Source organism: Leopardus geoffroyi, chromosome C3, assembly GCF_018350155.1.
Source record: "Leopardus geoffroyi isolate Oge1 chromosome C3, O.geoffroyi_Oge1_pat1.0, whole genome shotgun sequence".
NCBI lineage: Eukaryota > Metazoa > Chordata > Mammalia > Carnivora > Felidae > Leopardus > Leopardus geoffroyi.
In genome coordinates, this window is record NC_059338.1 from 28,126,442 (window position 1) to 28,143,254 (window position 16,813).

The following is a 16,813-nucleotide window of genomic DNA, read 5'->3' on the forward strand; positions in this document are numbered from 1 at the left end:
GCGCAGCCCTGTGAGGTGGGCTTTACTCCATTTAACTCCATTTTAGACATGTGAAAATTTAGCCCAATGGAATACACTGCCCAGGGTCGCTCACACCAGTCAGTGTGACAGAGCCAGGATTCAAATGCAGATCATCTACTTTGGGACCCTAGAGTTTTAGGAGTGGGCTGAATTCCCTCTGGCATTGTCCTTGACCGTGAACTCCTTTTTAGATGGCAACACTTGGGGAAGCTCGCCTAAGGGAAATGGAAGCCTTGCAGTCTCTCAGACTAGCCAATGAAGGGAAGTTGCTGTCACCTGTCCAAGATGTGGAGCTGAAAGTCTGCCTGTGTCAGAAGGCCCCAGCTGCCCCTATGATCCAATGTGAACTCTGCAGGGATGCCTTCCACACTAGCTGTGTGGCAGTACCCAGTATTTCGCAAAGCCCCCGAATCTGGCTTTGTCCCCATTGTCGGAGGTCAGAGAAACCTCCATTAGAGAAAATTCTGCCCCTGCTGGCCTCCCTGCAGCGTATCCGAGTTCGCCTTCCCGAGGGAGATGCACTTCGGTATATGATTGAAAGAACCGTGAACTGGCAACACAGAGCCCAGCAACTGCTTTCATCAGGGAATCTCAAATTTGTGCAAGATCGAGTGGGCTCAGGACTGTTGTATAGCAGATGGCAAGCTTCAGCGGGACAAGTGTCAGAGACCAGCAAGGTGAGTCTGAAGTTTTCTTTGCCGGTTATTGGAAATCTGCTTGGCCCTGAACCTCTTCCCTGAACCTTCAGCTCTGGTATTGCTGCTCTTCCTGGTGATCCCTTAACCAGCACTCACTTTTTAGCTCCCCTCTTGGAGGGATGTGTGTACCTACATATGGGTTGTTTTAGTTTCCTCCGCTCCTAGCAGTCAGAAGTTGTCTCTCAGTGAGGCAGTCTGTTTCTGTAGAGCAGATTTCACCTTATCATATATACCTACAATTTTCCCATTCGTGTGTATGAATCTAGGTACGTATTTAATATGTATGAATTTTTAGAATTTTTTGCTTGACTGCTTTGCCCCCCCCTGCTTCCTCTCATGGAAGCCTTTGGGTAGAAGGGAAGGTGCCTTCTGCCTTCTGTCTCTTACTGCCCCATGAACAGGGAACAGGTTTTGAAGTGTCTGAGTACCATGTCGTTTCAGAGGAAAGGCAGTGGGTTTCAGAGGAAAGGCAGTGGGTTTCATACCATCTGTGATCTTTTTGCCAAAAGCCAGATTCTTCTGACCATCATGGGGATGGGCAGAGTCTTTTGTCTTCTTCTGTAGAAGGTGTCTACAGGAAAAGAATGTGAAGATACCGGAAAAGTACAATCAGGAGGGCAGTATTCAACCTTCATAGAAATTTGACCTGATGACTTTCAGATATAGTACAGATTTCTCAGGCAGGGACTCACAGCTCCCTTGTGCTACTAACACAGACATGAAGTATAAGAATTACATGTTAAGCAGATCAGAGATAAGGACAAAAAATTATTTTCTCATATTGGTTTCCTTTTTTTTTTTTTTTTTTTTTTTTTTTTTTGTGTGTGTGTGTAATTTCCAGGCTTTTAAAATAGCAGTACCTGGCACTTAGCAGATGATGAATTAAATTTTTGTGCATAGATGAGTTGAGGTTATTTGGCCAACCTACAGTGGAGATTCTTTACACAAGATACGCCAGAGATTTACCTTTATTAATAAAGGGAGAGGACACAATTGTTACTTGTTTACTAGTTCATGGTCAAAGGAGTGTTTCTCCTAGCTTCTTTAATAAACACTGAAGAGTGGATGGAAGTGGATGTGCATGAGATCTGGCAGTTCCTCAGTTGGTTTACTCAAAGGGGCACACATCTGTGTTCCTTGTGTTACAGTCTTCATTAGGAGACTTGCCCAGGGAATAAAAAAGAGACTTACATGGGGTATGATCTGTTCTCATGCAAAGAAAATGACTTATTTCCCAATGGTGCTCTTGACCTCTCTGAAATCAGTCCAAGTAGAACCAGGAAGACTGAAGGATTGGTGGATATGAGCTGATGTGGCTAAATTTAAGATACTTGGAGACTTTTCAGTTGGGAAGACTTTCTTTCCTATTTTCCTAATTGATAACCCAAACTACTTTCCTTGGACTGGTGGGAGAATTTTTAATCCTGAAGAAGCCTTACTATAAAATGTTTTCCTTCCATTAGGGATCTCAACCCACTGGCACAACATCCTTTTCCTTGCCTGATGACTGGGACAACAGAACCTCATATTTACACTCTCCCTTCTCTACTGGACGAAGTTGTATCCCCCTCCATGGTTTGTATTTATTATTATTGTTGTTGTTGTTGTTGTTGTTGTTAGGACTGGGTAGTAATAAGTGATCTTGCAGTAGGTTTTTGTTATAGATGTTCAGATGTAAAAAAAAAAGGCTTTATCCTCAAATGTCAGATATGAGTTACTCTGTATTTGCAAGGTAGAGAAGGATCGTGTTTGAAGGTTTATAAATGCAAAGTAAATAGAGAAAGTCTTTCATACATGTTTTCAGGGATGAAAGGGTTAATCCCATGCCAACTGACATTTAAATACCAGTCACTTCAGTCAGATGCTAAGTCACGGGCTCCCTTGGGAACTTAGAGATAATCCATACTTGAAACCTCCCTCCCTTTTTCCTTATACAGTTGACTCTTGAATAGCATGGATTGGAACTGCACAGGTCTGCTTATACAGACTTTTTTCAATAAATACAGTCCAGTACTGTAAATGTATTTCCTCCTCGTTACGGTCTTCTTAACATTCTTTTCCCTCTAGCTTAGTTTATTGTAAGAATACAGTGTATAATACACAAACATACTCAAATGTGTTAATCAACTGTTCCATGTTATCAGTAAGGCTTCCAATCAGCATTAGGCTATTAGTAGTTAAACTCTGGGGGAGTCAAAAGTAACACATGATTTTCAGGGGTTCAGCACCCTCCACTCCCACGTTATTCAAGGGTCAGCTGTACTTACTATGCAAGACTGCCCCATGAGTTCCACCCAAAGTTGGAGCTGGAGTCCGGCTCCTTAGTCCTGCCAGCACAGCAGGTGTTTGGTAATGGGACTGGAGGTACTTGATCAGCTCAGATTGCCTATGCCCTGCCCTGAGGGCAAAAGCTATCCTGGCAGAGAGGTACTACCTCTTCTGTGTTAGCAATAAGTAAGGGAAGAGGGGATTCAGTGTAGAATTAGTACTTCCCTAGCAATCAGAAGACAGAACACCGAGTTTGGGCTCTATTTCATTGTGGCTTTTAGTCACAGCGGACCTCACTTCAGTTGAACATAATTTTACAAGGAGAGGGTGCCAGTGGTATGAAGGGTGGTCCTGCTTTTCTTGCAGATCTGAGTGACCGTGTGAAACGCTCTGTCTTGTTGTCATGAGGCTTTGGTGTGATCTTTCACAGGTGTTAGCCCAGAAGTGAATGAGCTGTTGATGGAAGCTCAGCTGCTCCAGGTATCCCTTCCTGAAATTCAGGAACTTTACCAGACTTTACTTGCCAAGCCGACCCCTGCTCAGCAAACTGACCGGAGCTCACCAGCTAGACCCAGCGGTGAGAAGGTGGGTTGTCTGATGGGCAGCTGGGGAAGGCAGTCTGGGGTGGGGAGACTGATTCTTAGTGTCATTCCATCTAAATAGTTTGGTGAGTGAGATGCTGTCTTTGATCCAGAAAAGGATGCAAACCCTCTACTTCACAACCCCATTCCTAAGGCCGTCAAAGAGCAGATAGGTGCTAGGCATCACTTTGGGCTCACATCCTGGAGTTTGGTGCTGTTTTGTAAGTGACTATGACATTTTTTTTTTTCCTTTCTAGCCCGGTGCTTCTCCTCATCTCCATGTGATAATAGCTAGAAGCAGAATTATTTTTTTTCTGTAAGAGAAATACTGTAGAGATGAAAATGTAATTATAGCTGGGAAGGCCTTTTGGTATAAAGCCTTCAGAATTCAAAGAATATCTCGGAGTTAACATTTAACAGATGCTTTAACTGCTCTACCCCTGACAGGACAGATGGGGTGAGGACTTGGTCACCAGACTTATAGGGTGCCCATTTTGAGTGCTGACTTACTTGAAGGGGTAGATACCATGTATGTCTTGTTTCTTAGCATGTGAAGATGCTGCTGTTTCTGTTAGTGAGCTAGCTGACCTGTGACATTGAAAGCTCCTGAGAATCTAGTGAGGATAGGGAAGAATCTCACTAAAGACAGCACGAGGACGATATCATTTAGAATTTTAGTTTTCGTGATGCTACCAAATAGTAGTGTTGTAGTACCACTGTTGATTGTGTTCAATTAATGCACCTTATTTCTGTAAGGGATGGGGATGTCTATCCTTAAAGAAGGAACGTATTTCCATGGTTCCTGAGAAGTCTGTAGGTCAAAGGATAACCATACACTCTTAGAAACTGCATAGTAGTCAGTCACTAACAGATTTGGCGAAAAGAAAAATGTAGGCATCTTTCCATCTCCTGGTGCTAATTTGAAAGCTAATCATGTCTTTAACATTTTCTTTTTCCACTGTTTTTGATAGCACTAATGGTTAAGTCAGTTAACTCAAACAGGTTGTCCTACAGGACGTGAGGGGAGGTGGTGGCAGTTTGTTAGGATGCAGTATTTTTTTTTAATGTTTATTTTTGAGAGAGCACAGGTGGGGGAGGGGCAGAGAGAGGGGAACAGAGGATCTGAAGTGGGCTCCTCACTGATAGCAGTGAGCCTGATGCGGGGCTTGAACCCATGAACTGCAAGATCACGATCTGAGCTGAGGTCAGATGCTCAACCGACCGAGCCACACAGGTGCCCTGCAGTTTTTTGTTGTTGTTGTTGTTTGTTTGTTTTTTTTAGCATTTTTAATTTATTTAAGTCGTCTCCACACCCAGTGTGGGCCTTGAACTCACAACCCTGAGGTCAAGAGTCACATGCTCTTCAGACTGAGCCAGCCAGGTGACCCAGGATGCAGTATTTTTTTTTTAATGTCGATTGGAGATCACCTGGTGTCTCATACAGCTGACACTTAATTTCACTAGTTTGAGTAATGGGCAGACTGTAGGCTGAAATTGAATTTGTCCGTCCTCCACCCAGAATGACTGCTGCCGTGGGAAACGAGATGGAATCAACAGTCTTGAGAGAAAACTGAAGAGACGCCTGGAAAGAGAAGGCCTCTCCAGTGATCGGTGGGATCGAGTTAAAAACATGCGGACCCCCAAAAAGAAGAAAATCAAACTGAGCCACTCCAAGGACATGAACAATTTCAAGTTAGAGAGGGAGCGTAGCTATGAATTAGTCCGTTCTGCCGAAACTCATTCCCTGCCCTCAGACACATCCTATTCTGAACAGGAGGACTCTGAGGATGAAGATGCCATCTGCCCAGCTGTGAGCTGCCTGCAGCCAGAAGGAGATGAGGTCAGTGAGGTTTGGGCCATAGAGGACGTGCTTTCCCTTAACTCAGAAACCCTGTAAGCTACACCTCATCTCGCTGGGTCTTTCTCTTCTGCTTATCTGCTTTGAGCTGATCTGAATGGATTGCTCAGCCCTCCCCCACTGATATCTCTGCTCTTACCATCGTTCCTGGGTCTTCTCCCTTTTCTTGAAGAAACTCTTATTCTTCCCTTTTTCCTTTTCCTGCTATTCCAGCTTTCACCGTCCCGGCGCTAAGAAGGTGGGAGGGATGCTGATGTAATGCCCTTTTGCTTACTTATCACAGGGCGGCGCTGTCTTAACCCCAAAGCAGTCACGACTTGAAGAATGGCTTTGACTTGGTTGCTTTGGCTGGTGGGCCAGCTACACTCATGTGGCGTAGCTGTTGTGCCAGAGGTCCCAGTGGTGGGACGGTGGCCGTTAGTGGCAAACGGCCTGAATATCTTGAGGCTGGCCTGCCCAATTTTGAATCACATTTTTTCCTCTGAAAACCCCATCTCCCTGCTCTTTGTAACCAGGTGGACTGGGTCCAGTGTGATGGCAGCTGCAATCAGTGGTTTCATCAGGTCTGTGTTGGTGTTTCTCCAGAGATGGCAGAGAAAGAAGACTACATCTGTGTGCGCTGTACTGTGAAGGACGCACCAAGCCGAAAATAAAACACACACACACCCACATGCACACACACACACGCACACACACACACACACAGACACACACACACAAAACACCCCCCCCCCCACCCCCAACCACTTAACGTAATTCAGGACTCCAACCAAGAAGATTTCTTCAATTTCTCAGCAAAGCTACAGGACTGGTATTCAAACCAGCCTGTAAACGGTGCTATTTCTATTCCTTACGGGATCATTTTTCCAGAACTCTTTGAAAAAAAGAAAAAAACAACTAAAAAAATTTTTGACACTTTTTGTATTTTTTTCCTTACGAGCTGTTTGTGGTTGTTGAGGTTTGAAATGCTGACTGTTTTTTTGCAGGGGTTTCCACCAATTTGGAAGGCATTAGAGCTTGCACCTTTTCATGTACAGCATTAAAATCTTACCTCTGTCTGGGATTTACCGGCTTAAGAGTCCAACTCAGTTTCAGTGCCCAGAAGGGCACCAGAAATTCCAGTAAATCCTCATTTGAGGAATTTCTCTCTTGTTTACTCTGTTACCATATTGGGGAACTTAAGTTTTTCACTTTTGGGGTTTTTTGTTTGTTTCTTTATCCACTTTTCTTTTTCCTGGTAGACTAGGTTTATTTATCTAAGCAATAACTTCTATGTTGGTTTCAGTGGCTGGAATTAAAACAAAACAAAACAAACTTCCAAACAGTGTGTTGGTGCTTTAGCATTTGGTTGATGTACAGAACACGAATGTCTAGTTTCTAGTGTCACTGATGAACTAGTGATGTAGAAAAGAGACTGCTCTGTAAGTCATTGCCACAGCTGTATTTTGGCTTTCTCCCTGCCCCTTCGTTCCTCTCCTTATTTTTTTGGTAGCTTGTATCAAATGTTGCAGTTTATATTGTGGAATAAATCCTTGGTCCTAATTTAACACTAAATGCTGGTTATTTAGAGCCATTAGACTGCAGCTTCTCCTGCCCCTCTACCTTGTGGGCTTTGAAGAACTAGAGGGGGGTTGCTTGCTTTTGCCTCTGCCCAACTAGGCCCCAGTAGCAGTGGGCGATTCTTTTGTATCGTGCTCTGTTTGGCGGGCCATGTGCCTCCAGTCTCCACTAATAAAGAACCCCGGGACCCAGTCTCCATGGAATAGAACTTGTCTTTAAAGCCATGCTGTTTTTAAATAAGCTTTTCAGAATGGTGGCAAATCATTCCAATCCTCAAATCGGTCTTCCTTGTGGAAATGAAGCCTTTGTTATATTTGAATTGACAGGGAAACTGGGTTTGGGTTAAGATGTCAGAAGAGCATCTGAGGAAGATGATCCTCACGGAAGGCTGCAAAAATATGGGTTGAGGGACAGCAACAGCTTGTGACACCCAGGCTCTGCGTCCCTGACTTCCTTCCCTGTCTCTTTCCAACTCTAGCTGTTGTTACTGGTTGTCAATAGTCCATAGCCTTTCCCTTCCTTTTCTTTTTTTAAAGGGCTCTGTTCTGCGGTGGAGAAGACATTCTGGTGAACAGAGCAGACTCTTGCTTGGTTTTTCTCCTTCTGTTAGTAATATTTTCCCCCACATTCTATAGCCATAAACCTGGAGATGGGTAGAACTAGTGGGTCTTTAATAAAACAACAAAACAGCAGTCTGTGATGTAGCAGAGATTTAAATGTACTACCCCCTTTTATGCAATTCAAATAATTAAATCTCTTGTAAGAATGACTTGTAATTGTCTGCAGTTTTCCCACAGTTGTTGTGATGTTTCTCCTTGTCTGATGGGGATTCTGGGGCCAACAGAGAAGAAGAAATCTCCAGAGTACGATCTGGAATAATAGTGGTTTGGCCTTTTTTAAGTATCCAAATTCTTAGAACCCCTTGACATTGGGACAGGATGCCAACTGTCCCAGTTCCATTGAGAATATAAGCTAGAAGGGGACACTGCGGCTAAAATGAAGCCTCTGCCTTTAGAGAGCTTTTGCCCACCTGGGTGTGCACCACCCATGCCCCTGCTAGTTTTTCTTCCTCACCTTTGGGTTGTACACAATCCCTAACAATAGCATTCTTAGTGAGGTAGATTCTCTGTCTCTCTGAGTTAGGGGGAGAAGGCAAGAATGTGTGTATTTAACATCCGCGCCGTCCCCCCTTCCCCCCATGCGGGAACCACTGATCTTTTTATAAAGGATGATGATACTGAAGTTAGAGTGTCAGTTGCCCCAAATTCTACTGCTGGTAAATGACAACGCCTGGGTGGTGTCTTCCAAGTCTCTTTTAATATTCCTCCTACCTTGTGTGCTAACGTGGTAAATGAACAGAGGTACATTTACTTTCTAATTGATACCTTCTGTTAAGTACTCAGAACAAATACAAAGTGATGTTACCGAAAAGCCATGTTTACTGTGTATGAGCTGTGAAGCCGGCCTGCATCCTAGAGAAACATCTGCACCTAGAGAAAGAAGATAAGACACACAGAGAAACTGCTGTTTCACCTCCGTAGTCCTGCCGCTGCATGAGGTGTGAGGAGGAAGGGCTGTTAGATGGAGCCCTAGCCAAGAGGGTAAAGGAGTCTAGTGAACTCGGCACCGCACGGTGGATGGGTGCCCTGCCTTATCCCGGTGACTGTGTGTTGTATGTCTATTTTTCTTTCCAAATCAGCCTCTAGGGGATTTCTTATATGGAATAAAGAAAGGGCTTGCTTGTATGTAGGCTCTGTCTAGCCTGGAGAAAGATTGTGTGATTTGAGGACTAGCCATAAAGGAGATGGACTTCTTTACAACTTCATTTCAGTGTCCTGGGAGGTGGGAGTCCTTGTTCTATCTCAAGGTTAGCCTAAAGCCAGAGATGCTGGCTGTGGTGGTGGAGGTTGGTAAAAGCCTGAGTTTTCCTGCTTCATTCTGCCATATGGAGCTTAAAAAAAAAAAAGTGTAAAGATCATGAGATTTTAGGTCTTATGTTTTGGCAGAAGTATCTGAGATTCACTTAATTTGCTATTCTGCCCACCATAAAAAGCAACATTACCCTTTGGGTATTTGTGCAGGATAAGTCTGAGAACAGAGTGGATGCCTACCTGGAAGAGGGTAAAACTTGGTTTTGCCTTGTACTTTCCATTGAACTCTGAAGGCCCTTTGGAAATGGGTGTCTGCCTCTTTTTTTTTTTTTTTTTTTTTTCTTCTTAATTTCGTATATAGTATTTGGCATTCCATTAAGACCCACTTCTGGCTTGGATCAGGCATTGATTGGTATTTAGTGCCCATGGGTGTTCTGGGCTCAATCTTGCCTAGGTTTCCTGCCATATAACACAGACTGGAAGGGATTAGAGATGCTACATACCTGTAACAGGAGATAGAATTGAACAAGTATTTTAAGAATCATTACCCATTGCCAGTCAGCAACTGACTGTGCTAGTCTATGCTAGGCATCAGCCTGAATTAAAAGGTCTTTGCCGTAATGGTGCAGAAAACACACCCCCTTCTGATGAAACTTTGCCTGTTGGGAAGAAGAGCTGAGAAAAACAGTGAAGATGCCAGTGCCTTTATTTATCAGTTCCATATTCGAGTTGGAGTCCTTTCTCAGCTTCTAGTTGAGCACCAGAGTGATGGCCTCACACCTTCCGCCCCTGTCATCAGTCCCTTGCATGTGGCTCCTCAAGCCTCCCATCACTCTCTCAGAGGTTCCACGTATAACTTGTAATAGAAATGTTAAATGACAAGCTGCCTAAACAAAACATTGTATAAAGTAGGATCTTGTGTAAAGTAATACTGTTGTAAATCCATTTTGAGAGCATAAAGAATTTGTAAAGTGTATATTTCACGTCTTCCGAATTTATGTAAACAAGTTTTCATGTTTCACGATTGCTTACATAGGAACACATCTTTACATTTTTATCAGTGTTAATGGAATGTTTAAAGCCAGCCAGTGATCATCCAGCTCCCTGTTTTGGCTCTGGGTTAATTGTACAGGATGAAGGGCTGGGACATGGTGAGTTTGGATGTCTTTTATTTTCAGGATAACCTGCTGCATTGCGATGGAGGGATGGAATTGTGATGTCATTTGATCTGTTCCAGGTGAGTGGAGGCCAAAGGACTATTCTTTGTTTCCCCTGGGATGGAAAAATAGAGAAGTTAAAAAGTTGCCTTTCTAAGGAAACAAGTTATTTACTCTAAAATAAATGCCCACAGACACCCTCTCCCACAAAAACAAAAACAACACACACGCGTGCGTGCACCCCCACCTCCCCCCCCCCCCCCCCCCGGCACACATACACCTACACCCCTAGCTCCTGGAAAACTTACCCAACAAGAAGTTCGAGAGGAGTGCAGCTTTAAGCACTGACTCCTTGTGTCGGCCCATGCCAGTGCTTTCTCGCGGACCAAAATTCTAGCAGAAACTTAAAAGAAAGCCCCTTTTATATATGATTGGGACAAGTAGTTTGACAATCAAAAAGTTAAGTATGAAAAGTACCTTTAAGTTAGCCTGTCGTACATTCAGTTAATAAACTAAAATTGAGGACAATTAGGCAAGGACCTTCATTCACAATAGTCATGATGCATTACCTACGATTTTTAGCTTGGAATTTTTTTTTTTTTAAAGTAAACTCTATCCGTCAACATGGGGCTCAAACTCACAGCCCTAGTAAGATCAAGAGTGGCATGCTCTACTGAGTGAGCCAGCCAGGTGCCCCAGCTTGGACTTCTTCCTAAATGCATAAAGAATTTAGACATTGTGAAGGAATTGGGACTCGAGAATTCTAGATAATTTACTCTTCTCCAGTCTGTATTTTTTTCCCCCAGTCTGTATTTATAGTTTCAAGTATACCTAGTTTAATAGCAAGTTTCGTAAGCAACTCAGCAGCTTTTTTTTTTTTTTTAAGTAATTTACAGCCAACATGGGGCTCAAACTCACAACCCCGAGATCATGTCATGAACTCTACTGACTGAGACAGCCAGCCTCCCCCAGGCTAGTTTTGTTTTTGTTTTTGTTTTTGTTTTTTTAACTTAATTTTTAAGTTTATTTTTTTGGAAAGCTAGATAGCAAGCGTGGGAGGGGCAGAGAGAGAGAGAGAGGGAGACAGAATCCCAAGCACACTCTGTGCTATCAGCACAGAGCCCAATGTGGGGCTCGAACCCATGAACCATGAGATCGTAACCTGAGCTAAAACCAAGAGCCAGACGCTTAACTGAGCCATCCAGGCACCTCCCCAATCTAGTTTTTATACAGATTTTTGCACAGTTCGTAGGTTTATGTAATAAAACATAATTAACAAATTAGCAAGTATATAATTAGGAACAAATACTGCTCTACAGGTGATGAGAAGAGAGCAGATTCCCAGGACTCCACAGGCCAAGACCATCAGTGCCTTTTACAGAATGAATGTCAAGTTTAGCGAAAGCTCGAGTTGGTCTAGGATTGTCTACTATGAAGTCCCTTGGTCCAGCTCTTGCAAGACTTTCTAAAAGTGGACTCTGCTGGGCAGGGAGCCCCACACAGGACTTGAACTCATGACCCTGAGATCAAAACCTGAACTGATAACCAAGAGTCAGAATTTTGTTCCTTTTGTTCCTTCATGCTAAGTGACTGATTACCTGTCATGGTCACTCTTCCTCAGGGTGACGTAGGCAGCAAGTATCTGCATTTCACAGGTGTGAAAACTAAAGAGATGGTCAGCCCTAGGAGGAGTGGACTTAGGAATGTGATGAGACTATTCTGGCCTCCATATTCTAAGGAAGAACCAATCCATCAGTGTGGTTTGTTGGTTCTTAGTCTAAGGCTTTTGGGGTCTCAAAGGACTCAGCATATTGGCTCTTGGGGTTGGTGACCCTGCTTCACCCCCTGTCCCGGCCCCCACCTTTCTCTCGTTCCCACATAGTAGAGGAGTGTGCAAATGTGACCTAGGGTTATAGTCCCCAGTGGGTCATTTGTAGCGCTGATTGTGAGAGACTTTTATTTTCTAGATATGACTTGAAATCCAGCAGCCATTGTTGGCCTTGAAATGGCCACCCCCAAATAGGCAGAAATGCCCCAACGTTTCCTTTTCCCTACAGACACTGAGTGATCAATAACATACGTTCTGTAACAGTGCTGGCCCTAGCAGATAGCTCTGTGTATCCTTGGGCGGTTTCACGGGGGGAGGCAGATCCTGGGCACAGGCCTTTCTCTTGTATACATGCCTTGGAAGATGATCTGGCAGAGATCATGGTGGATGGGAGTGCCCAGCCTGTTTCAGTGTTCTCTTCATTGCTGCTCCATTCCACTGCCACCCCAGTCTGCTTCAAGGAACAAGAGAGGACAGCTTAGCTTGGGGCTACTTCGCTGAATCCAAGGGAAGTGGAATCCAGAAAGCAAAGGAGAAGAGGGTTTGAAGAAGGAATAAGACAGTGGGCCTGGATTTGAAAGCTCTCAGACTCCAGTCTTAACCTCTGACACACGTTGCCCCAACCACTACTAAAGGCAACTTTGGCTGCCACTCCAGGCATGACCACCAGAGGGCACTACTCGGTTTCCATAAATGCCGTGGATCTTCCTGCCTGGATGTGGGTTTGTCCTGTTTAGATTGGCCAGGAGGGCAACAAGTGAGTTTAGGCAATCTTTAATATAAGGCCCCGGTCCTTTCTTGCACACCACCTTCCCTGTTTTTTGAATAGGTTTATAAGCCCGAAGGAAAAAGGGAAAGGCAGAGTTAGGAACAAAGGCCCTTGGTGCAGCGATTACAATGTAAGGGACAACCACAGGGAAAGGCCAGCCCCAATCAGAGGACTGAGGTGAGCTGACTGGAAACCTGTTAGTTCCTTTCCCCCCAGAGCCGCCATCACTGGAGAAGGGACCATAACAAAACCAACATGTATACTCAGCTTCCTCTGAATCCACAGGGGCTGGGTCTTCAGGGAAGCAGATGTGGGAACTGATCATTTTCTTTGCTAGATGGTTATAGACAGTACTGAGGAGGCTGGTATTAGGGGTCCAGGACTTGAACTGAGATACGGATAGAATTTGTATGAGGCTTGTAGCCAGTTGCTGATCCAAACCTCAAATCCATGTCCGGTTAGTAATACATGGGTCATGTTTTTCCACTGTGCTGTGACCTCTGCCACATTGTTGAGTTCTTTTTTAAATGCTTATATAGCACTAACTGCCAGATATTACTCACAGGGCTTTTACACAGATTATTTAACCCTGCTAACACAAATGAGGTGATATTGCCCTGAGCGTGGGTGGGTGGCTAGAATTTTGACGCAAAATCATGCCCTTAATTGCTAGCTTTAGAATTTGAAATAGGAAGCACATCAGTGTTTCTCTTGCTCCACAAGAGATCCCTTGAAAGAGGGACATTCAGGGTTCCTAAAGGGGAAAGCTATTTTCGAGGCTATGGCTTTTTTGCCTAGGAAGACAGTGGTCTGTTTCCTAGTCTGAAGTAATGGCAGGCACAGTTCTCTTTCTTGCTTCGTTTTAATCCTCAAATACACTGCAGCCGTGGGGTGGGGTGGCATGAGATACAGGATAGTGGGTGTTTTCCAGGCCCTGCAGGACAAGCCTGCAGGAACTTCTTAATAAGCAACACAAGAGGGCAGCAGAGGACCAGGTTTGGGCTCCTTTCCTCCCTGGTTCCCAGAGCTGGGACGGTGCTCACATAGGAGGCAGTGATAGGCTTAGACATCTGAGATCATTTTTCATTCCTTTGCTTCGTTATAACCTGCCCTCCTCAGATGCAGACTAATGCAATGTTAACCCCCCTTACAAAGGTCAGTTCTTTATCTAACTTGCTGTTTAGGAAGAGACTGAGTTGTAGATTTAAGATTGAAGCCCAGGGGGTACCTGGGTGGCTCAGTGGGTTAAGTGTCTGACTATTGGTCTCGACTCAGGTCGTGATCTGACGGTTTTGTGAGTTCGAGCCCCACATCAGTCTCCATTCTGACAGTGCGGAGCCTGCTTGGGATTCTCTCCCTCTCTCCGCCCCTCCCCTGCTCTTTCTCTGTCTCTCTCTCAGAAGTAAATAAAAGAGTGAAGCTTAGGCTTTGGGACCTCATTCCACCTGAGGCAGAGCAAATTTCTAAACTGTTGGTGATCCCAGTTACGTGCCCAGCATATCAAGTGCCTCCTATATTTTCAGCCCTGCACTAGGTTTTACAGACTGAGGAGGCATAGAACATGGACACTGCACCCAAGGAGCTCCAAGTTTAGTGTAGGAAGGATCTGTGTGTAGAAGGGATCTATTTTCTCTAGTGGGCATGCACCATTGTGATAGAGCCAGAGAAGAGCAAGCCTTCAGAAAGGTGAACATTTGATTGGCTCTTGAACTATGTCACTGCCAAACTGGCCACGTGGCCTTGCTGAGGATGAAGGCCTGGCGCATTTAAAATTAAGACTGGTTTACAAGATCCCCAAGGACAGTGATCCCCCCTCCCCCACTCCTTGAATTTGGTTTGACAGCAGCTACGTAAAGTACCACCTAAGGTGAGTCAGGCAGACGTGGACAGCAAATCGTTCCAGTGTCCAAGTAGGAACAGGACTTGCCTCAGAGTGGGACCCTTGGACACAACTCTCAGCTTGCATGAATGGAGAAGAATCAGGGAAATGGTCCCATGTGTCTGCTTACCATCTGCAAGGGACCCACAGGGTGCCAAAACAAGATGTATGACTAGGCCAGGCTGAGGAAGAAGGCATTTCAGGCAAAGAAATGCCATGTATAATGAAGAGAAATAAAAACCATCACAACCCTCATTATGTGCCAGGCACATACATGCTTTGCATGTATTCACCCATTTAATCTTTATAACACCCAGTGAGGTTGGTACTATCATACCCATTTTACAGATGAGAAACTGGAATTTAGAGCGGTTAAGACTGAAGGCCATCAAGCTGGTACACAGAGGAACCAGGATTCAAACCCAGACAGTCTGTTTCCAGGATCTGGACCCATAAAAAGATGGAAGGCCTCTGAGTACCCTTGAGTCTAGCCTTTGGGATGTGTGGCTCTCCAAAGCAATAAGCCATTCCTAAAAACTCACCAACAAAGCTTCCGATGCCCAGGGCACCTGGTTGGCTCAGTCGGTTGAGCATCCAACTCTTGATTTTGGCTCAGGTCGTGATCTCACAGGTGTGGGTTTGAGCCCCATTGTCGGGCTCTGTGCTGCCAGCGCAGAGCCTGCTTGGGATTCTCTGTCTCCCTATCTCTCCACCCCTCCCCTGCTCTCTCTCTCAAAAATAAAACATTAAAAAAAAATTCTGATGCCCTTAAAAGCTGTGGGTTTTCTCCTTCCCACCATCAGTAGGGTGAGGCTAGTGAGGCTTATAGAAACCTTATTTTTAGAGAAGTGAGTGAACATTCTTCTCTTTCCTAAGCTGGTTTGGGTATTCAGCTGCCTCATTAACATCCCGGTATCTGCCACCTCAGGGCGTGGACACACAGGCCTGTGTGCAGGGACCCTGCCCTCAGGAGTTTCCTGGGGGTGATGGCAGTTCCACTCCGCTCCCCACCCCACACGCACACCTTCACCCACCATTAGCAAAATAGGACTGAGGCCAGGCAGATTTGCTGTGTTCCTGGCAACAAGAACCAAGTCAGCACAAGAAAACCAAGACCTTTAGGGGCACCTGGGTGGCTCAGTCGGTTAAGCGGCCATCTTTGGCTCAGGTCATGATCTCACGGTCCATGAGTTCAAGCCCCGCATCAGGCTCTGTGCAGGCAGCTCAGAGCCTGGAGCCTGTTACAGATTCTATGTCTCCCTCTCTCTCTCTCTTGCCTGCCCCGCCCCGGTTCACGCTCTGTGTCTCTGTCTCTGAGAAATAAACCTTAAAAAAACAAAATTTAGAAAACCAAGACCTTTAGTGATGAAACTTGCATAGGCAAAAGTATGGAAAGTCTCTGGGTGACTGGCCTGACTGGGAAGAGGAAACCACAGCATCAGGTGGGCCTGGCCCAGGTTAAGCTGTTCTTGTGGTTCCTGAAGCTCCTGGTCAGTGCCTCGTAACCCAGACAAAAGACCCAACAGGCCTGTGTCACTTGTGGGGCTCAGCTGCACGCACACAGAGCTGTCTTCTGTCCAGGCAGAAGCTGATACATAATACAGTGCCCTAGGGGACCAGGATCTGGCTCAGGGTGTTCAGTCCTTTTTGAACCTTCCCAGACCATAGGCTAAGCATGAGCAGGCTGGCCGTTAGCCCCTGACTTCTAGGCTTAGTGAGTTTCCTTGGGAAAGTTACTCAAGTGTTCTGGGGCAAATGAGAATTCTCTTGCTGCCTCCTAGAGCCAGAAACCACAATTACTGCTGAGTACTTACTATGTGTCAGGCACTGTGCCAGGAACTGTATCTCCTCCATTAATCCTTGCCACATTTCTCTGAAGTGACCTAACTTGCCTGAGGGCTTGTGAGGTCATGGTGAGTTGAGATTGGAACCCAAGCTGGGCTGCTCCAGAAGCCAAAATGGTAAGCACTACACATACAGCCTCTTTGAGGAGCCAGCAGGGGAAGGCACCTTACAGGACCTCTAACCCAACTCCCTGTGTGAGTGGTTTTTCTAAAACATAAAACTGATCCACTTCTTGTGTTCCTTCGATGGTGTCCATTCCTTCTGAAGAAAATCCAGACATCCTGGGCATCCCGTCCCAACATGATGTTACTTTTGCCCCTCTGATCTTTTACTACTCCCCAAAAACACCCTACTCTGTAGCTCCTGTGGAACTATTTTCGTTTCCCTAAGCATAATAATAGTAGCTACCTTTTTATCAAGGCCTTGCTTGGTGTTACAAACATTACATTATTTAATTAACATTTTTTTGATGTTTATT

General features: G+C 45.0%; 1 protein-coding gene and 1 long non-coding RNA gene across 5 annotated transcripts in view; one reads left to right on the forward strand and one right to left on the reverse strand.

The window, feature by feature from the left end:
• Nucleotides 1–10,183, forward strand: part of KDM5B (lysine demethylase 5B) — an 81,142-nt gene extending 70,959 nt beyond the window's left edge. For 2 of the 3 annotated variants that reach the window (XM_045456455.1, XM_045456453.1), the window contains exons 23-27: nt 213–698; nt 2,183–2,294; nt 3,418–3,572; nt 5,088–5,408; nt 5,942–9,833. In XM_045456455.1, the coding sequence (XP_045312411.1) occupies nt 213–698; nt 2,183–2,294; nt 3,418–3,572; nt 5,088–5,408; nt 5,942–6,079 (1,212 nt within the window). In that variant the 3' untranslated portion in view covers nt 6,080–9,833. Of the gene's footprint in view, nt 1–212; nt 699–2,182; nt 2,295–3,417; nt 3,573–5,087; nt 5,409–5,941; nt 9,834–10,035 lie in introns of those variants that run through there. The other variant, XM_045456454.1, reaches the window with a different exon arrangement.
• On the reverse strand, nt 10,010–16,522 carry LOC123586881. 2 transcript variants are annotated; one of them, XR_006707002.1, is made up of 3 exons: nt 16,305–16,522; nt 10,323–10,417; nt 10,010–10,129 (listed from the first exon to the last, which is right to left on the reverse strand). It is a non-coding gene; the product is annotated as an uncharacterized LOC123586881 (long non-coding RNA). The 2 variants fall into 2 exon arrangements; XR_006707003.1 differs by lacking the exon at nt 16,305–16,522 and adding an exon at nt 11,613–11,682.
• Between the last annotated feature and the right edge of the window lie 291 nt (nt 16,523–16,813).